This window comes from Podarcis melisellensis (genome assembly GCF_964234715.1).
Source record: "Podarcis melisellensis genome assembly, chromosome: 9".
NCBI lineage: Eukaryota > Metazoa > Chordata > Lepidosauria > Squamata > Lacertidae > Podarcis > Podarcis melisellensis.
Genome location: NC_138541.1, coordinates 681,028 through 700,240, shown reverse-complemented (window position 1 = coordinate 700,240; position 19,213 = coordinate 681,028). Strand labels below are relative to the sequence as shown.

The window sequence follows — 19,213 nt, the reverse complement described above, 5'->3', positions numbered from 1 at the left end:
GACTCTCCAATTCTGTTGATGCAGCCGAGAAGAGCAGTAGCTTATTTTGCTGCTGCTGCCTCACCCTGTGGACTCAGGTGAAGACCCTGAGATCCTTTTCACATGAACTGCTGTCAGGTGTTCCCCGTGCATCTGATTATTCCTGCCTAAGCATAAAACCTGACATTTGTCCCTACTGGAATTCATTTCGTTAGTTTTGGCCCAGTTCTCCAATCTGCTGTGCTCATATTGAATCCTGTTTCTGCCTTATATAATAATAATAATAATTTATTTTTTCTACCCTGCCCATCTGGCTGGATTTCCCTTCTGAGGTATTAGGTCCCCCGGCATCCCTTCCCTCCCTTCATCATTTCCTTTGCCATTTATACAAACATACTGAGCCAGACCATTGGTCCAGCTGAGCATCACTACACTGACTGGCAGCTGCTCTCCGGGACTTCAGAGAGAGTTCTCTCCCACCTGCCCTGCCTGGAGATGCCCCTGGGGCCTGAGGCTCCACCACTGAGCTATGGGGCCCTCCCCACCCTTTGCCAGAAAACAACGCCAATCAGCCCCAAACTTCAGCCATGTGTCTCTCAAGGCCAGAGCTGAGCTGCCCATTAAGTCTGCCCGGGTCATTCGTGGAAGCCAGGAGTGTCCAGAAATCAAACCTTTGGGCAAAAGAGCGGAGCGAAGGGGGCAGAGGAAGGCGGAAGAGGACAAGGAGGGGAGGGGGAAGCTGTCTGAAACCAAGCTCCACCATCACAAGGGATACAGAAAGCGAGGGCCAAGGTCTCCAGGATGCCAGGTGCTGTGCCAGGGAGCAGAGCCAGTCTTGGTCTTGAAATCCCTGGGCACACAGAGCCCTGGCTACGCCTGGCAAGACCCGATCTGTGTGTAGGCCAGCTCAGAGGACACAAGAGGATGTGGGTTTGGCACAGAAGATGCCAGCCAGCGTCTCCTACATCTGTCAATCCTCAGAGGGCACCCCACCTCCTCCTCCTCTTCCTCCTCCACTCCCCGCTTACTTCTCCTTCTTCTTCAGCAGAGCCTGGGTCTCGTCCAGCTTGGTCTGGATCTTCTCCACCCGGTCATCCGCGTCCTTGGAGGAGCTGTCCAGTTTCTTCTCCAGGAGGCTCAGGCGGACGTTGGCCTCGCTCAGCTCCTCGCCCTGGGCAGCGGGAGGGAGGGAGGGCGCTTGTGGGAACGGGGACGGGGCACCCGCAGGAGGACCCCAAGAGCTCTTCTCCGCTGACGCTCCATGTCCTCTGGGGCCAGGCAGCAGGACCACCCACGGCCACCCACCTGTGGAGCAGCCCCCTGGGAGACTGGGCCCCCTCCTCGTGGCAGAGCCTTCTCAGCCCCACCAGCTCCCGGGGAGAGGCAGCTCCTTAACTCACCTTGATTTTGAGGGACTTCTTCAGCTCCTTGATGACCGTCTCTCGGTCCTCCAGCTTCAGGCCCAGACCTTCGGCATCCGTGATCTCTGCCCGCAAGGCGGCTGCCCGCAGATCCACTGGAGGAGGAGACTGCAAGAGGAGACCACGTTGGGTTGCTCAGACATGGACCAGGTTGTGGGAGGCGTCTCGAGATACAGAGCATGCAATGAACCCCTCCCAAGCCCAGGGGAAGATCCCACACCTTCATTCCTCCTCAAAGGATTCAACTGCAAGGAAGGCAGTGTGAGGAAGAGCCCTGAAGCAGCAACCAGATCAGACCAAGGGGGTCCCAGCATGGAGGCCAGCCTCCTCCTTCCCACAGTAGCTGCCCCCCTGCCTCTGAGGCTCCTGCAAGCAGCACCCTCCCCCCACCTGAAAGCCCACCCAACAATTTAAAATGGGGCTGGAAAAGGAGTGGCTTTCACTGGGGCACAGACACGCCCCCCCCAACCAATAGGCTGGCCCTGTTAGCCAAGCACCAGCCAGGGGAATCTGCCTGCAAGTGCCTTTGCCCTTGCTGGTGGGTGAGGCCAGCTCCTGCCCTCTCTCTGCCCTCTCTCTGCGCAGGCTCACCTTGGCCTGAGGCTTGTCTGCATCGTACTCGCCCTCCTGCATGGCCGTGGCCATCTTGTTCATGGTGGCAATCAGGATGTTGCACGACTGTCGCAGGCACTCGTGGGGGTTGATGCCTTGCGTGCCGTAGATCTGGAAGAGAATTGGACAGGTCCAGAGGACGCCAATGCACGTCCCTCGGCGGAGCTGATCCCGGACTGAGGTCTGCAGAGAGCTCCCCAGCCCTAATTAGCTATGTGTGAGCAGGATTTAACCCTGCCAACCCACAGCAGCCGCACATACCCCTGCCGTGATTCTGCAGGGGATCCTGCTCTGCCCACTGACAGACGCAGCAAAACGCAACAGAGGCCCCTTACCTGCTCACTGGCCTTGAAGGCCAGGTCTTCCAGCTTTACAGCCTGGAGACCCTCATTCTCCGTTAGAGGGGCAATCATCTGAGCCCCTGCAGCTGCCACCTCCTGCAGCACAGCCACCACCCACGTCAGGTGCTTGCGGCAATCCAGCAGCGTGTCTGCGACCTGGGAGATCAGAGCAGGGTCAAGAGGAGGCCATGCGCTCAGCTTCGGGGAAAGGGGCACGTCACTCCCACAAGGGGCTGGAGGCCCAGCTCCCCGTCCCGGGCCGGGCGACCCACCTGCTGGCCAAAGCCGAGCGCTGCAGGGATGCCGGGGGCGTCGGTGCCAGGCATGCGGCGCCGGATCTTCTTGCAGAACTGCCGGATGTCGCTGCAGGAGGTCTCCAGGTCCTTCAGGAGGATGGCAAAGTCGGACACCTCCTGCCCGGTCTGAAAGCGGGAAGAAGGGCAACGTCAGGACCCACGGCTGGGGCAAGCAGCCTCGCCAAGGAGACCCCCACCTGGCTGCCTCCTGGGGGTGGGGGGTGGATGGGCTTACCTGCAGGAAGGACCGCAGCCTGCCCACCTCCACACTCATGCAGTCCAAGGCACTCTGGGTGAACTGCAAGCAAGCAAAGGCAGCGTTAGCTGGGCCTGCGCAACGACAGCCTGTTCCTGCCACAGCCAAGGGCTGGGAAGATGTGGCTTGGGATGGGGCCGATGATGTCATGCTCCCTGGGGAGGGGGGACGGATTTTGGGGGGTTCTGAATACAGCATGGTTTCACTCCATATTTGTGTCTGTGTGTTTGTTCTGAAACACACACAGAGGGAGAGAGAGTACTTTTTTTCTGGGGATACGCAAGGGGACGCACACCTCTAAACATTTTGTGAATTTAAGTTTGGCCTCATTGAGGGGCAGTGTTTCAATACGAGTAGGAAAATGGGAGTATCCCTAAACATTTTTGAGAAAAAGCACTGTGTGTGTGTGTGTGTGTGAGAGAGAGAGAGAGAGAGAGAGAGGAAGAAGAAGAAGAAGAAGAAGAAGAAGAGGAAGAGGAGGAGGAGGAGGAGGAGGAGGAGGAGGAGGAGGAGGAGGAGGAGGAGTTTGGACTTGATACCCTGCGTTTCACTCCCCTTAAGGAGTCTCAAAGTGGCTCACATTCTCCTTTCCCTTCCTCCCCCACAACAAACACTCTGTGAGGTGAGTGGGCCGAGAGACCTCAGAGAAGTGGGACTAGCCCAAGGTCACCCAGCAGCTGCAGGTGGAGGAGCGGAGACGCGAACCCGGTTCCCCAGATTACGAGACTACCGCTCTGAACCACTACACCACACTGAGAGAGAGGGAGAGGGAGAGAGAGAGAGAACTGGAAGAGACCAGGGTTCGAATCCCCCCACTGCGCTATGAAGCTCACTGGCAACCTTGGGGGCCAGTTGCTGCCTCTTTCAGCCTACGAGGAGACGGGAGAGCCACGAACACCACCTGCTCACCTTGATGTGGTCAGCCAGCTGCATAGTGCAGTCCTCCGCCTGGTCAGCCAGATGGATGCTGTACAGGTGCTGGAAGGGAGAGACGGAGGAACAGTGAGGGGGGGGGGACACCTCTGCTGCTGAGCTCCAGCTGGCTTTTGATCCACCTCAGCCAAAGCAGAGCCAGAGGGCCTTGCCCCCGGCCAACATGCCAGCCTTGCCCTCTGTTGATCTTGCCCCACCAGGAGAGCTGCAGCAAACACAAGGGCACCCGCCCTCTTTCAAACCAGCACAGCAGCATGGCAGGACCGGACTCTGCAGGCAGCTCTCCTGGGAACCAGGCCTGGCAGCCCTGGACTCATAAAAGAGGCCAGCAGCTCCACACCCTCAGTCTTTTCCTGGCGCTGGGGGGAGGCGCAGCCAGGGCTTGAATTATGGGGAGGGGGGAACAGCCCCTTTATCTTTTGGGCGGGAGTGCCTGGCCAAAATTGAGAGAGGGCAGCCAGGAGGTGGGGCTAGAGGATTTCAGGAAATGCCCACCCCCCCTTCCCAGCATAAATCAGTGTGACGCGGGCTCCCCTTGGTGTGGTCCTGGGGGGCAGGGCCCCCTCACCTGATAGTACTTGATGGCTTTGGTCAAGGGCTCGACGTTGACGGTCTCATCCAGCTGGTCCTTGTGCAGCAGCTCAATCAGGAAGTCCAGGGACCTCTCATGCACGCTCATCTCGGGGTACAGGGTCCCCACTTTCTTGTAGATCTCCACGCCGCACTTGTTCAAGGCCCTGAGCAAGAAGGTGGGGGGCGAGAGAGGCAGAGGCCATCAGGCTCAGCCAGGAGGGGGCCATTTCAGGGGGACCCCTGGGACCCCCGGAACAGAGGACTTACTGCTCATATTTGTGCAGAGTGGCTTGCAGGAGGCTGAGGGAATACACCAGCCCGGCAGCAAAGCTCAGCTGCTCCCCTGGCGCCCCCCGGAGGCCAGCGCGCTCGGCACAGTTCTCGTTCAGCTCAAACTTCTCCTGCGCCTGCTTGCTGATCAGCTCGGCCTGTTCCAGAGAGAGAGGGAGGGGAGGTGTCAGAGGTTCAGTGTGCCCCACCCCACGGCATCGCTCCAGTATCATCTCGGATAAAGGAAAGCCCCTTTTCACACAGAGCAGACTTAAAACTGCAGAGCTCCCTCTTGCAGGAGGCAACAACTGAGACACCTTTAAACGAGGATTCAAGCAATTCCTGGAAGAGAGGGCTTTTGGTGCCTACTAGTCTATGCTAAACCTAGACAGCATCTTAAAAAGCAGAGACATCACATTGCCAACAAAGGTCCGTATAGTTAAAGTCAAGGTTTTCCCAGTAGTGATGTATGGAAGTGAGAGCTGGACCATAAAGAAGGCTGATTGCCGAAGAATTGATGCTTTTGAATTCTGGTGCTGGAGGAGACTCTTGAGAGTCCCATGGACCGCAAGAAGATCCAACCTCTCCATTCTGAAGGAAATCAGCTCTGAGTGCTCACTGGAAGGACACCACTTGATATATTTTTGATATATTGTAATGTGAAGGTTAAATGTTTTCTTCAACCCTATATGCTACTGGGTAGTGTTTGAGGAATTAAAAAAGTATACAGCGGTACTTCTGGATGCAAACGGGATCCGTTCTGGAGCCCCATTCGCATCCCCAGCAGAACACAACCCGTGTCTGTGGATGCGAGGGTCGGGACTCACCGCTTATGCACACGCACATTTTGAGTGTCTGCGCATGCAGGAGTGGCGAAACCCAGAAGTAACCCATTCCGTTACTTCCGGGTCACCGCGAAGTGCAACCTGAAAACGCTCAGCCTGAAGTAACTTTAACCCGAGGTATGACTGTAATAATGATTCAGGTTCAGGTTGGAAATTTCTGACAACGTAATTTTTTCTGTAGGAAACAGACTAGCAAAAACTTGATTATTTACTGACCTAAATCATTTGTGGTTGGCGTGTTTCTGCTGGAAAGGAAGACGTGGCGGCACTGCCCCCCCCCCCAGTCGCTCGCGGCCTACCTTGCAGATGAGCCGTGGGATGAGCAGCAGCACCAGGACGCAGTCGTGGTCTCCGCCATGACGCAGGAAGCTGTCCGGCATGAAGGAGGTGAGGAGGGAGACGTGGCGGTTGGCCTGGTGAACCTCCATCTGGCGCAGCTCCATCTCGATGGCCTGGAAGGGGGGGGGAAAGAAGCCCACTGAACACCCCCGTTCTCTGGCTCTCAGAGCTGCAAGCGACACCTGGGGGCAGCACCAGGAACACCTCCAGGCCCCACGTGTGAGCGCGGCCCAGGAGAATGGGAACCCCACTGTAGTGATCAGGTGGGATTGCCATGAGGAATTAGAAAAAATATGGAGCCAGCCATTTGTGTCAGCAATGAAAGCATTGTGTTGACTGGGTTTGAGCCATTTGATATGATTTCTGATCAATCCACGCCTCTGCTTCCCTGTCCTATTTCTCTTGCTTGACAAGTCACGTACACAGCCGAGTTGCCAGTTGCTTCCTCAGGCCTCCTCAGTACATAAAGATAGTAGGTTACCTTGATGTAGTTTAATCTTTAGATAGATCTTAAGGGCCAGGCAGAGAGTTCACAAGGAGATGGTAAATACTCTTTCCTTGCCATCCTTCCATCCTCTCCTGTTTACTCCTGTTTATGACCTTCCTAAAAGCATTTCTCTTCGCTTCCTCTTTTATTTACTCTGAATTGCATATGCATGCTCAAATAGGAAATTAGCTTTTTGTAGTTTTAACTTTAACTTTGTCCCCACGTGGGTTTTTTTTTAAATGCTCAGCGGAAATCTGATTGGTTCTTACGAACACTGTGTAAAAAGTTCTTTTGTGAATAAAACGACCTGGGCTGGAGGGTGGACAGGAATTATTATACGCACCCCTCCCAGAGTCTTGCTGGTTCTAGCCTCTGTGTGTATTCTTATTATCAGAGTCCAATCCTTCCTTTACTTTGGGAACACCTCACCCCACAAAACCCCATAACTCTCTGAGATGTCTCCCACCGCTGCTACTCCACCATTTGTGCCAGTGGGCTTTGCTCTGGACTCCACAAGCGCGTCAGAGATGAGCCTGAAGGTGTCCCAGGAGCCCTGGCAGACTATCCTGAGCCTGTATTTATTTGTTTTACTGATATCCTGCTGCAACCTAGTAAACTATTCTCGAAAATACAAGCCTAATTCAAGGTTACTATTCTAATCAGAACTAGTTTCTGAAAAATCAAGTCTAAACTTTCAGGTTCACAGACTTCAGAAAACAGGTCGTCTGTCTGAACTGAAACTATCTGTAACATTATTTTGAAGTACTGCTTTAAGACTAGCTCAAGAGTGTCTTCCTGGCCCCAGCTCTTCAATTTCTAACATGGGTTTGGGATGGGAAATGGGGTTCTCCCCCTTCCTTGCCCTCCCCCACCTATCCCTGCTGGTCTCCAGCTGAGCATACCTTGGCGTGAGCTTTGGTCTCCGCAAATTTAATCTTGAAGTCAAACATTTCAGGCGGAGGCTGCTGCTGCCTCTCCACAGAGGCCTCTTGCTGGTTCATCAGCTCCCGGTTAACATCCTGGAACAGGGAGAGCAGGAGTGAGGCATGCTGGGAAGACAGTGCCAAAGGAGGAGGAGGAGGAGGAGGAGGAGGAGGAGAAGTGCATGACTCAAAGGGGAACCAGGAGAAGCCCCAGAAACCCCAAAGGCACCTGAGGGGGCCAAACAGGAACCGGAGAGGGAGAGAGAACATATAGGTGCATACAGATTTTGTGGCACCTTATCACCTCCTGGCCCCAATGCAGGAGAAGTTGGGCCCGAGGGGCAGCCTGGAAAGAGGAGACCCATGTGCGGCCTCTGCAGTTCCTGTTCCACACAAGGATCCTTGTGCTGATGCTCGCCTGTCCCTCTCATGCGCCTGTGCCCTTGCACAGACATTTTCACTGGGGGAGGAGGCCAGGTGCTCTCCAAACGGGGCAGGAGTCCATCATTCCTCCCGCAAGGCTGTCCTCCATCACCCGAGCCTGGCCTGCTCTGCGCCCCACCTTCCCCCCCCCCCCCCACAGCAAGCACCTGCAGGTGCGCAGTCAGCTCCCGATACTTCTTGATGGTCTGCTGGTAGTCGGCCACCGTCTCCTGAGCCGCCTCCACGCGCTTCTCCGCCTCTCGCACCCGGGCAGTCGCCATGTCCAGCTGCTCTCGCAGCTCCAGCTCTGTCTCCCTGGCGTTCTCCTGCAGCTCATCGTTCATCTCGTTTATGGCTTCCTGGAAAGGGGGAAGGGCAGGGGGGTGAACATGGAGGATGCAACAGCAGGAGGCCCTTGGTGGCCAAAGACTGACTGACCTCTGGCAGCGACCAGGATGAGGAGTGCACCCCACAACCTGCCTGTGGGCCACGGCAGCATCTGGGGAGAGACTTGCAAGAGGCCCCCACTCCCTCTCGCCACGAGGCAGATAAAACAAAAGCCAGCCTTCTCCCCTCCCTGCTCCTCTGCCCCCTCAATCTCACCAGGTCTGAAACGGTCTCGCGAAGCTCCCGGACCTTCTCCTCCAGGTCCAGGTTCCTCTCGGTCAGCGTCTCCACCATCTCCTCGGCCCCCAGAGCAGCATCCACCTGGGAGAAAGGACACAGGGTTGTCCCATACCTGGAGCGATCTGGGCGCAGCCTCCCCGTCCCAGCCCCTGCCCCAGAGAGAAGAGGGAGCCCAGCCCCAGACACCAAGGCTGAGCCTCTGACCATTGTCATCGTTGACTTGCCTTATTATTGGTTATGCTTGTCAGTCAACTTTTCTCACAGAGTGAAGCAAGGCATTTACAAGCAACTAAGGGCAGCCAAGACCAAACAACCCACTGAAATGGATCTTAAAAAGAGCAAAGCCTCTATACTCCAACTGCTCCTCTGTGAGCATCCCTAACCTCCCGGAGCCGGTGTGCTTGGGGGGCTTTTCCCAGCAAGCAAGGCAGAGAGTGTAAAAGCTCAACCAGTCAGCCTGCAACCGCGTAGGGTTGAAACTGCAGGTGCTGAATGCTCCTGAGATGCCATAGTACTCAACTTCCATGTTTGGGATTCTGGCCAGGGGTGGAAGCTGCCCACCAGGCTTCCTGGCAACGCACAGCCTCCAGCCCACCCCCCTCTCCCCAGCGACCCCCAAGCGCAGCTGAGCGCATGGCTGGGAGGAGACATCAAGGCGGGGCTGCCTGGCCCTGGGGACACATGCCTGCTCCTTCAGCTCGTCGATGGTCCTCTCCGCCTGCTTCAGCTCCTCCTGAAGCTTCTCCTTCTGTTGCCGCAGCGTCTCCAGCTCCGTGTTCTTCTTCTCCATGTGCTTCTGGAGCTTGACGTGCTCCTGCTTCTCGGAGGCAGACAGGTCCCGCATCCTGCCGAGGCCAGAGGGGGAGAGAGAGGGCGGCTCCAGGATGGGAGGGCAGCAGAGCCATCTCCCGACTCAGGATGGAAGGCCTTCCCAAGCCAGACAGGGGAAGGAGGAGCAGGACACTGGCAAGGAGTGTGAGTGTCTGGAGGCGGTTGGAGGATGGATGGCGGCTAACAGATTGAGGTATTGTTTTGGAGGGACAGGAGGAGGGCAGGTGCGGAGGATTCCCTGGTCCTGAATGGGGTAACTGTGCCCCTGAAGGATCAGATGCGCAGCCTGGGAGTCATTTTGGACTCGCACCTGTCAATTCTGTGTCCAGGGCAGCTGCTTACCAGCTCCACCTGGTACGCAGGCTGAGACCCTCCCTGCCCGCGGACTGTCTCACCAGAGTGGTGCATGCTCTGGTTATCTCCCGCTTGGACTACTGCAATGCTCTCTACCTGGGGCTACCTTTGAAGGTGACTCGGAAACTACAACTAATCCAGAATGTGGCAGCCAGACTGGTGACTGGGAGTGGCCGTCGGGACCACATAACACCAGTCCTGAGAGATTTGCATTGGCTCCCAGTACGTTTCCGAGCACAATTCAAAGTGTTGGTGCTTTAAAGCCCTAAACGGCCTTGGTCCAGTATATCTGAAGGAGCGTCTCCACCCCCATCGTTCTGCCTGGACACTGAGGTCCAGCGCTGAGGGCCTTCTGGCGGTTCCCTCACTGTGAGAAGCCAAGTTACAGGGAACCAGGCAGAGGGCCTTCTCGGTGGTGGCACTCGCCCTGTGGAACGCCCTCCCACCAGATGTCAAAGAGAACAACAACTACCAGACTTTTAGAAGACATCTGAAGGCAGCCCTCTTTAGGGAAGCTTTTAATGTTTGATGTATTACAGTATTTTAATTTTTTTTTGGAAGCTGCCCAGAGTGGCTGGGGAAGCCCAGCCAGATGGGCAGGGTATAAATAATAAATTATTATTATTATTATTACTACTACTACTGAGAAAGAGGGGGAGGCACCTGCTAGAAAAGGCTTCTCCCCACCCCCAAAATATCCTCAGACAAGCCTGGGCCCAGTTCAAAAGAGAGAAGCTTCTCTGGGAGGGGGTCACCTTCCTTGGGCAACAGAAACAGCTCACGCCACAGACCCAGAAGGGTGGGACAGGATCCTGCCTTCAGAGGCTGCAGGAACCAGGACCCCGGGCATTGTGTGTGCCTGACATGGAGGTGTGTGTTGCATGCTTGTGTTCTTACCTCACCAGCGCCTCCTTCAGCCGGCCATTCTGCTCTTCCAGCTGCTTGACGTGGTAACTGGAGGCAGCGCCATCAGATCCTAGAGAGGTGGGAAGGAGCATGTGAAAGCCCGACCAGATGCAGCTGGCGCAACTGATGCAGTCACCCACCCACCAAGTGAGATGCCAGTGTTCCTGCCACCCTCCCGGAGCCCCCGCCGCTCTCACCCTTCTCCTCGATCTCGTGCTTCAGGATCTCCAGGTCCATGGTGAGGTACTCCACCTTCTCCTTCAGGGAGTCCACCTCCTGCTGCAGGGACTCTGCCCGCTCCTCAGCCATCTCCTTGTCCAGAGTGGCCATCTCGATGGCGTCAGCCGTGTCGGCCATCTCCTCCATGTAGCGCTCTTTGGCCTCCAAGGCCTCTTTGGCTTCCTGGGAGGAGAGGAGGCAGCTGTGCCTGGCCGGTCGTGCAGACCCCACCCTCAAGCCACCCTGGGTGCCCGGCCCCCTCGAGAGACTTCTGCCTGGCAGCCACCAGCGGCATCCAGGATGGCATCTCAGGCTAACGGGCCAAGTCTTGGGAAAGGCCCTCTGAAGGGCAGCAGGGGAAGGACCAAGCAGAGCAGCCCAAATCTGGGGGAAGGAGGGTGTGGGGGCAGCTTGGGCTTCCCCTGAAAGGAGACCCTCTGAGACTTCCAAGGCCTGGCATGGACCAAGCCCTGCGCTGCTGGATGCCCCTCTGCCCCCAGGCAGAGCTCCTCACTTCCCAGCATGCTTTGCAGGCTGCCCATCTCCTCTCTCACCTTTTTGGCCTCCTTCAGGCGCTTCTGGAGCTCGGCCTGCTGCTCCTGCATTTTGCTCTTCCACTCCTGGACCTGCTCCAGCTGGATCTTGTACTTCTCCAGCTCCTTCAGCTTGGCCTTGTCCTCGTTCCGCTTCATCTTGAGGGTCTCCAGCTTCTCCTCCAGGTCTCGCACCTGGCTGCGCAGGTTCTCCTCCTCCTGCAAGGCAAGGAGGGTCTCACAATGAGAAGTCACACCCTGCGCAGTCAAGCCTGGACCTCCAAGTAGGAAAGAGCCACCTGGCTGGCACCAGGGGAGACCTCCTGCCACATCACTGCTATTTAAAAAAAGAACCTGCAGTATCCATCTGCATAACATGACCTGGATAGCACAGCTGGTAACGCCAAGGTTGCAGGTTTGATCCCCGTATGGGGCAGCTGCCTATTCCTGCGTTGCCGTAGGTTGGACTAGATGATCCTCAGGGTCCCTTCCTAGTCTGTGATGCTTTGCAGTTCAGCCCTAATAAGGCAATTCTCACAGAAGGGCTGCAATGCCACCTCCTCTCCACCAGGGGGCACTTCCTTCTGCCTCCAGGGTCTTGATCACAATCCCTGCTGTGACACAGAAGCACCAGCCTCTCCTTGGAGCATGAAACACTCGCAGAGCATTAGCACAATGAATGCGCTTTCTTTTGAAATGCCATGTTCCACCTCTCCTTTCCAGGCTTACAAATAGTTATTACTTTCAAAGTCTGTGTCAAGAACCGTAACATCCAGACGATGTCACATGGTCCTGCAACTAAACATTGCAGAGAAGACTCCCAGTTGTCAAAGAAGGAAGGGGAGGGTTGGTCCTCAGAGCAGGGAGGGGGAACTTGCAGTCTGGCCAAATCTGGGGGACCACCACCATTATCCCCTGCTGGGAACTAGGGGACAGCAAACTTTTTCAGCAGGGGGCCAGTCCACCATCCCTCAGACCTTGTGGGGGGGGCGGACTATATTTTTTTGGGAAAAGAACGAATTCCTTTGCCCCACAAATAACCCAGAGATGCATTTTAAATAAAAGGACTCATGTAGAAACACACTGATTCCTGGACTGTTCGCGGGGCCAGATTTTGAAGGCGATTGGGCCGCATCCGGCCCCTGGACCTTAGTTTGCCTACTCATGGAGACTCTCCACTGAGCTCGGCCTGGTGCTGATGATGCCAAGGATGCAGGTACAATCCCCCTAGGGGCCACCTGCCTATTCCTATATTGCAGGAGGTTGGACTAGGCGACCCTCGGTATCCAACTCTACAATTCTGTGATTCTCCTTTTGAAATGTCCTTGGCTGAGGACCAGAATAGCCCACAAGAGAGAGAGGAGAATGAACACATTCATTGCTTAGTCTCAGCTGTCCATTTGTTGAGTAGGAATAATATTTCTCCACGTCAGAGGGTTGCTGTGAGAGAGCATGTCAAAACTGAACAGCAATTTCGATATCCGTAACAGTGCATCGTTCTACCCAGACACTGAAGTCCAGCTCCAAGGGCCTTCTGGCGGTTCCCTCCCTGCAAGAAGTGAAGTTACAGGGAACCAGGCAGAGGGCCTTTTCGGTGGTGGCGCCTGCCCTGTGGAACGCCCTCCCACCAGATGTCAAAGAGAAGAACAACTACCAGACTTTTAGAAGGCACCTGAAGGCAGCCCTGTCCAGGGAAGCTTTTAATGTTTAACGGACTACTGTATTTTAATACTTTGTTGGAAGTTGCCCAGAGTGGCTGGTGAAACCCAGCCAGATGGGCGGGGTATAAATTGTTGTTGTTGTTGTTGTTGTAATTTCCCGCGTTCAGATTTCCACGCTACAAGGGCTGCCTCTGATGAACTTGTGGACACAAGAAGGGCTGTCAGAGGGTCTTGGCTTTGAGGTCAATGGGATCCTGAAGCTCACCCTTCCCGCTCATCCCACAAGCCCCAAGTTGTAAATGGTGGGAAAGCTCAGCATAGCCAATGCAGCCCCCCCCCAAAGACACCCAGAAGCCCAGGGGCCCATTTACCTTGGTGGTGGGTGACAGGATTGATGGGGGAGCCACGGGAGAAGTCAGTGACGGCGTGGGAACCACGGGAGCAGCCAGAGGCGTCTGCGCAGGGGTGCTTGGCTCACTGCTGCTCATCTCGCCGGCCGAGGCAGAAGCTGAGCCCGAGAGCCCCGTTGTGCCGCTGGAGGCTGCTGAGCTGGCCGTCCGGGTGGGCTGCAAGGCCACCATTGGGGTGGAGAAGGAGAAGAAGGAGGGAAAGCATGTTAGAAGGATGCTGGCTTTGCAGAGCCCAGGGGCTGCTCTCTGGGGCAATGGCATTGCACAACCGAAATGGCAGATCTCACACAGCTTCTGCAAGAAACACACGGGGACTGATGAATCCAGGAATCGGCAGGAGTTGGAGTAGAGTCTGACACTTAAGGGCAATGCAGAGGAGGGGGGGGTATGTAAAAAAATGCTACTTTGACAGCAAACCTCCCAATGGGCCATTTTTTTCTGGAAGCCTGCTTGGAAGCCCTGCTCAACTCATAGGAACTGGCTGCGGTGAAGGTGAAAGCACTCTGTACCAGCTCTGGGGTACTCCCTTAGCCATTCCTATTTGTGTCCCAAGGATGAAACTTGGCCTTAAAATCAAGGCACCGCCCTGGTTCAAATGGAACCCTGACACCGTCAAGGGAAGGGTCATTCCAAGCGGCCCTTGCAGAAGGCGCTGGGGTGCTCCCACCCCTGAGAGCTCTGCAGCCTGGAGTCTGGAGTCTGCTCAGCCAGGCTCCCCTGCAGCGGGACGCTGGCTTCACAGCCCATCTTTTATTTTATTTATTTCATAAAGTTGATAAACCACTTTATTGTAAAAAAAGGGGGGGGAGCCGGACCTCAAAGAGGTTTACGAAAAGATAAAACAAGAAAATCAAGAAAAATACACTTTAAAACACAAAACACCCCAAAGTTAGAATACTTCCAACTTTTAAAATTACCCCAACTTTCTAAGCATCTGGGTCTAAACAAGAGTGGTTTTGGCAGGTGGCGAAAAGGGTCCTGTGACGGGAGCTGATTGAGCTCAACCGGGAAGGAGTTCCAAAGTGCTTGCACTGCCACACTAAATAATCAAGTCCTGGCAAGTGCAGAACAGGCATGATGTGGCCCCTGCAGTGGTGCCACGTCTGTCAATCAAAGCAGCCGAGGGGCAGATATGGGGTTTTGTGGGATCTGCTCCCACACCTGCCTCCAGACAGGCCTGCTCTGCATTTGCCCAGTCGCCTTCTCTGGGCCCAGGATGGCAATATGGGTGCACATTCCTGCTCACCTTTCAAGAGTCTGCCTGGGAGAGCACCTGAAGGCCCACATCAGAGGGAGGGGACAACAGGCAAGGTGAAAATTAACCAAGTCACTGTGTCCAGATAGCATACACCAGAGAGCTCTCAAAATGTGAAATTACCGTCTCTCAAACTATGCCTCTTGTCACTAAAATTGGCCTCCTTGCTAGAAGACGAGAAAGACTCATGCCATGCCATGTCTGATAATAATAATAATAATAATAATAATAATAATAATAATAATAATAATAATAATAATATATTTATATCCTGCCCTCCCCAGCCAAAGCCGGGCTCAGAGCGGCTAACAACAATAAAAGTGACACAACATTCTAAAATCATTTCATTCTAAAATCAGTTCAAATCAGATTAATGGCAACCATTGGGCTAGAGTTCTGTGAGGATTGCCAAAGGAGGAGGTCAGACTGTGCCCTGGCCAAAGGCCTGGTGGAACAGCTCTGTCTTGCAGGCCCTGCGGAAAGATGTCAAGTCCTGCAGGGCCCTAGTCTCTTGGGACAGAGCGTTCCACCAGATTTGGGCCACGGACAAAAAAGCCCAGGCTGTTTCATTTGCATTATTCATTTGCAGTATCCCATGTTTCTCTAGGGAGCATTCGTGGTTCTCCTGCCCATATAATCCCCACAGCAACCACAGAGGTAGGTGAGGCTGAGATATACAGAGATGCCCTCCCTACCCCGCCACAGAGGTGAGAGGTTGTAGCAAGAGTCAGCTCAGAGGAGCCTCAGACCCTTCAGCAGCAGAGAGCATTCGAAAGAGCTGCGCAAAGCCCACCGGTTCTCACCTTGGGCCTCCTGGTGGTGGTCTGGAGGCCGGCAGGAGCAGAAGGCAGAGGAGGAGGAGACAGGCAGACAGACAGATGGGGAAGACAGGAACAGGGAGACACAGAGACACAGCGGCAGCGGCAGGACAGAACAAAGTGCGGAGGGAAGAAGAGAGACAGGAGAGTGGTTAGTGCGCGCGCCATCAGCTCTGCGAGTCTGGCACCCCGACACCCACCCACCCCCCGCAAGCCAAGCTGCTGCTCATGCACAGTCCAGATGGGGCTCCTCCCAATGCTGCGAGGCTGGATGCCCGGAGCAGCCTGGTCTCCTCTTCCTGGACAAGGGACAGACCTCCCTGCCTTTGAAGCCAAGGTGGCAAGGGGGCCCTTGTCACAGCAAAAGGATTGACACTGACAAACTGGAAAAATAAAAATGCGGCTCCCTTCTGGGATTGGATTGAAAGCTTGTGCAAACTTGCAATGTATGAACAACTTGCATATAAACGCAGACAAATTCAAGGGTATTTGGAATCCATTCTTACAAATACTGTAACGGGTTAAGATCTGGTGAAGTACAATAGCAACTTTGTAAAGTACAGTCATACCTTGGAAGTCAAATGGAATCCATTCAGAAGACCGTTCGACTTCCAAAATGTTTGGAAAGCAGAGCGCGGTTTCCGATTGGCTGCAGGAAGTTGTCGGACGTTCGCAAACCAGAACTCTCACTTCCAGGTTTATGGCGTTCAGGAGCCAAAACATTCGAGAACTAAGCTGTTCAAACACCCAGGTATGACTGTATACAGTTTTGGGTTTCTCCCTCTGCCCCCTTTATTTCCCCTTCTACATGGTGCTGTTTCTCTTTTTCCTCTCTCGTTTGCATCTCATCATGTTTAGTGCACATAGAATTATGTACTTTCTGAACTTAAAAAGTTCAAAAGAAATTAAAAAGAAAAGGTGGCAGACCAAAAACCATGCCCCCACCCTGGATATCCATTAAGCACTGCAAGCAGAGGAGGCGGCAAACTTTACAGCAGCCAAGACTCGCTTCAGAGGCGGGTGAAGTCGGAGGAAGCTTGAAGGGAACCTGCAACCGGGCCAGAGCATGGAGCTGACCCTACACAGGGTCAAAGGCCGCCCTGACTTCCCAGAGGATAAGAGAGAGGGGGAAGGGGACGTATCCTGCAGAGGATTCAGTGCCTCCATCCTCATGAAGGAGCTTCCTGGCAGAGGGGAGTCCCAGCTGGAGATGCCAGGGCCGGAAGCTGGAAATCCCTGCTCTGCTGTTAAGGTCTGGGCAGGCTGATGGCACCCACAAGGCCCTGATCCAGGAGACGCTTCCAAGATTGAGGAGGAGGCAGCTCTGAGAGGGCTGCAGAACGGTGCCCCCGCCACTCTGCCACCTGCAAAACCCCACTGGGGGCTTCTTTCTGTTGCTCTTTGGGCAGCTGCCCCTCCCCTTGCTCTGCCCTCCTCTCCCGGAGCTCCAGCCCCCCCCTTGCCAGCCGCCTGTGCCCAGAGGCTTTGCTGACAGCCAATGCTGGCGCCTTCGGGCAAAAGAAGAAGCTGACAAAGTCCCCATTGTCAGGGGAGGGAGGCGGCTCCAGGCATTGTCCCTTCTCCCCTGCTGCTGAGATGGAGCGTCCTGCCAAGCCTGCAAAGGCCAGACTCTCAAGCGCCCCTTCTTCTCCCTGCAGAACAAACTTCCAAAGAACAAAGTGCTCAGCTGGAACTTGTGGCTGGGGGGGGGGGGATGGTAGCCAGCTTTCTTCCTCTGGAGTCTGGTGCACAGCGCAGGCTCTTTCCCTTCCCAGCTCCTGCCTGTGTGCCTGCAGAGTCAGGCCAGGTGTGGCCTGTATCTTTGAATGTGGCAAATCTGAACTTCAAGGCTGCTTTCTCTAAAGTTGCCCTTGCATATCCTTTGCCCTGTGCAGTTTGTGTAGGGTTTTGGGGACCATCTAATGGGCATCTAAGGGACGCGGGTGGCGCTGTGGGTTAAACCACAGAGCCTAGGACTTGCTGATCAGAAGGTCGGCAGTTCAAATTCCCGCAATGGGGTGAGCTCCCATTGCTCGGTCCCAGCTCCTGCCCACCTAGCAGTTCGAAAGCACACCAAAAATGCAAGTGGATAAATAGGTACCACTCCAGTGGGAAGGTAAACGGCGTTTCAGTGCGCTGCTCTGGTTCACCAGAAGCGGCTTAGTCCTGCTGGCCACATGACCCAGAAGCTGTACGCCGGCTCCCTCGGCCAGTAAATTGAGATGAGCGCCGCAACCCCAGAGTCGGCCACGACTGGACCTAATGGTCAGGGGTCCCTTTACCCTTTACCTTTAATGGACAGTCACTGGGCTAAATGCCCCTCTTGCTGGAGGGAGGCTTCCTAGGGGGAGAGCCTCTGCTTTAGCAGAAGGATGTAGGTGAGATCCCTGAAGTGTGGTGAGACCAACCTAAGGAAGTGCCTTCTTGGGAGTCGGGCCACACAGATCCATCTAGCACAGCACTGGGCCCAGCAACTGGCAGAAGCTCTCCAGAGTTTCAGCCCCAGCCCTACCTGGAAAAGTGGGGGACTGATCCAGGGACATTAGGCTTGCAAAGCAGGCCCTCTGCCACTAAGCCGCAGTCCTTCCTGGCTGGTGAACGCAGTCAGAGGGCGCTTGGCCAAGTGGGTAAGGAGAGCAGTCCGTCTCTTCCAGGGGAAGGTCTGCTTCCATCCAACCCTAAGGTGGCCATTGTGAGAACATCACTGGAATCCCACTGGGTTGTTTGTAACGGTTGCAATCCAGCCAGAATAAATGCACCAGAAGGGCAGAACTTAAGTTTTGTTTATAGACGGTTGGCATCCTTCTGTGTCAGGAGACAGTGGAGGAGGGAGCCTTTGGGAGTAAAGTCCAACCATGGGAGAGTTACAGCGCCTGCTGTGACTGGAGATACATGTTTTCTGGCAGGTGAGGCAGGTGAAAGTGTCTGGTTTTGCTGCTTCAGGGGCACCACATTAATATAAATATATATAGAATACAGAACACGCCCCCCCCAAATGCACCAGTGCCTTGCCCGCCTCATTGTGGCTTCACAGCTCCTACAGGACCAGGACCAAACAGCCTAAATGTGTGCCAAGGACAAGCCAAAGGTTGCAATATGCAAGTGGAGCGCCAGAATCTGAATACCTGATGCTGTTGCACAATTTTTCCTCCTCCTCAAAGCCTCTCTGCCCCAGGCTCCAAGGGGGAAATGCCTCCCTGCCTGCCCCTCTCCAGCCCCACCCGGGGCAGGTGCTCTCCCTATCCAGAGCGGATGATTTCAGCCCACCTGTTTCTGGTTATGGAAAGGCCAGCTGCAGCCACGCTCCAACGCAAGGACAACAACGGCTTCGTGCCCTTTTCGCCCACCTCATCCTGCCCTCCACGAGGCATTCAACCCATGAACTATGAAGTCCATGAATATCAGTGACATCTACAGCCACCCATTAAACCCAAGGCGCAATCTTAGGCTCTCGTGGTGCAGGCAACAAGCCTTGAGTTCTTGAGTGGGAAACTTTTGGGGAGCAAAGCAGTCTTCTTCAAGACACATTTTAAAACAGAGAGATGGATGAAGGGATGCATTTCAATCCGAATGGGCATGAGTTTTCCAGTTGCAGACGCTGCAAGTTCAACTATGATTCTCTCCATTTAGCTTTCTTTCTTGAAGACCCAGACCATGATTAGGTGACCCAGCTGAGGCAAGCAAGCCACCGTCCCAGACCTGGCCCCATCCTCTGGCGGCCCAGGAGTGACTTCCCAAGCCTGGGCTCCAGGAAGGAGCCTGCTTTTCCCGAGATGCAGATTGGTTTGTTGTATCAGCTGACTGGCCGGCATGCCAAGGCTAAACTGGGATCTACATCAGCCATCTTGCCCTGCCTTTAAAAGCAAGAGCTCTGCCACAAACTGGCCTTCGATCTCTGTGG

The 19,213-nt window shown here is 54.8% G+C and overlaps 1 protein-coding gene across 9 annotated transcripts in view; it reads right to left on the bottom strand.

Annotated features, from left to right (window-relative positions):
* The window catches only part of DCTN1 (dynactin subunit 1), a 66,028-nt gene that overhangs the window by 5,116 nt on the left and 41,699 nt on the right, over positions 1-19,213 (bottom strand). For 8 of the 9 annotated variants that reach the window (XM_081924782.1, XM_081924783.1, XM_081924777.1 and 5 more), the window contains 19 exons: positions 15,298-15,318; positions 13,201-13,395; positions 11,190-11,384; positions 10,614-10,818; positions 10,408-10,486; positions 9,011-9,170; positions 8,302-8,406; positions 7,866-8,057; positions 7,255-7,371; positions 5,826-5,978; positions 4,679-4,839; positions 4,407-4,575; positions 3,815-3,883; positions 2,885-2,947; positions 2,626-2,775; positions 2,348-2,509; positions 1,992-2,123; positions 1,380-1,508; positions 1,008-1,150 (listed from right to left, as the gene is read on the bottom strand). In XM_081924782.1, the coding sequence (XP_081780908.1) occupies positions 1,008-1,150; positions 1,380-1,508; positions 1,992-2,123; positions 2,348-2,509; positions 2,626-2,775; positions 2,885-2,947; positions 3,815-3,883; positions 4,407-4,575; positions 4,679-4,839; positions 5,826-5,978; positions 7,255-7,371; positions 7,866-8,057; positions 8,302-8,406; positions 9,011-9,170; positions 10,408-10,486; positions 10,614-10,818; positions 11,190-11,384; positions 13,201-13,395; positions 15,298-15,318 (2,600 nt within the window). The remainder of the gene's footprint in view (positions 1-1,007; positions 1,151-1,379; positions 1,509-1,991; positions 2,124-2,347; positions 2,510-2,625; positions 2,776-2,884; positions 2,948-3,814; positions 3,884-4,406; positions 4,576-4,678; positions 4,840-5,825; positions 5,979-7,254; positions 7,372-7,865; positions 8,058-8,301; positions 8,407-9,010; positions 9,171-10,407; positions 10,487-10,613; positions 10,819-11,189; positions 11,385-13,200; positions 13,396-15,297; positions 15,319-19,213) is intronic. The other variant, XM_081924784.1, reaches the window with a different exon arrangement.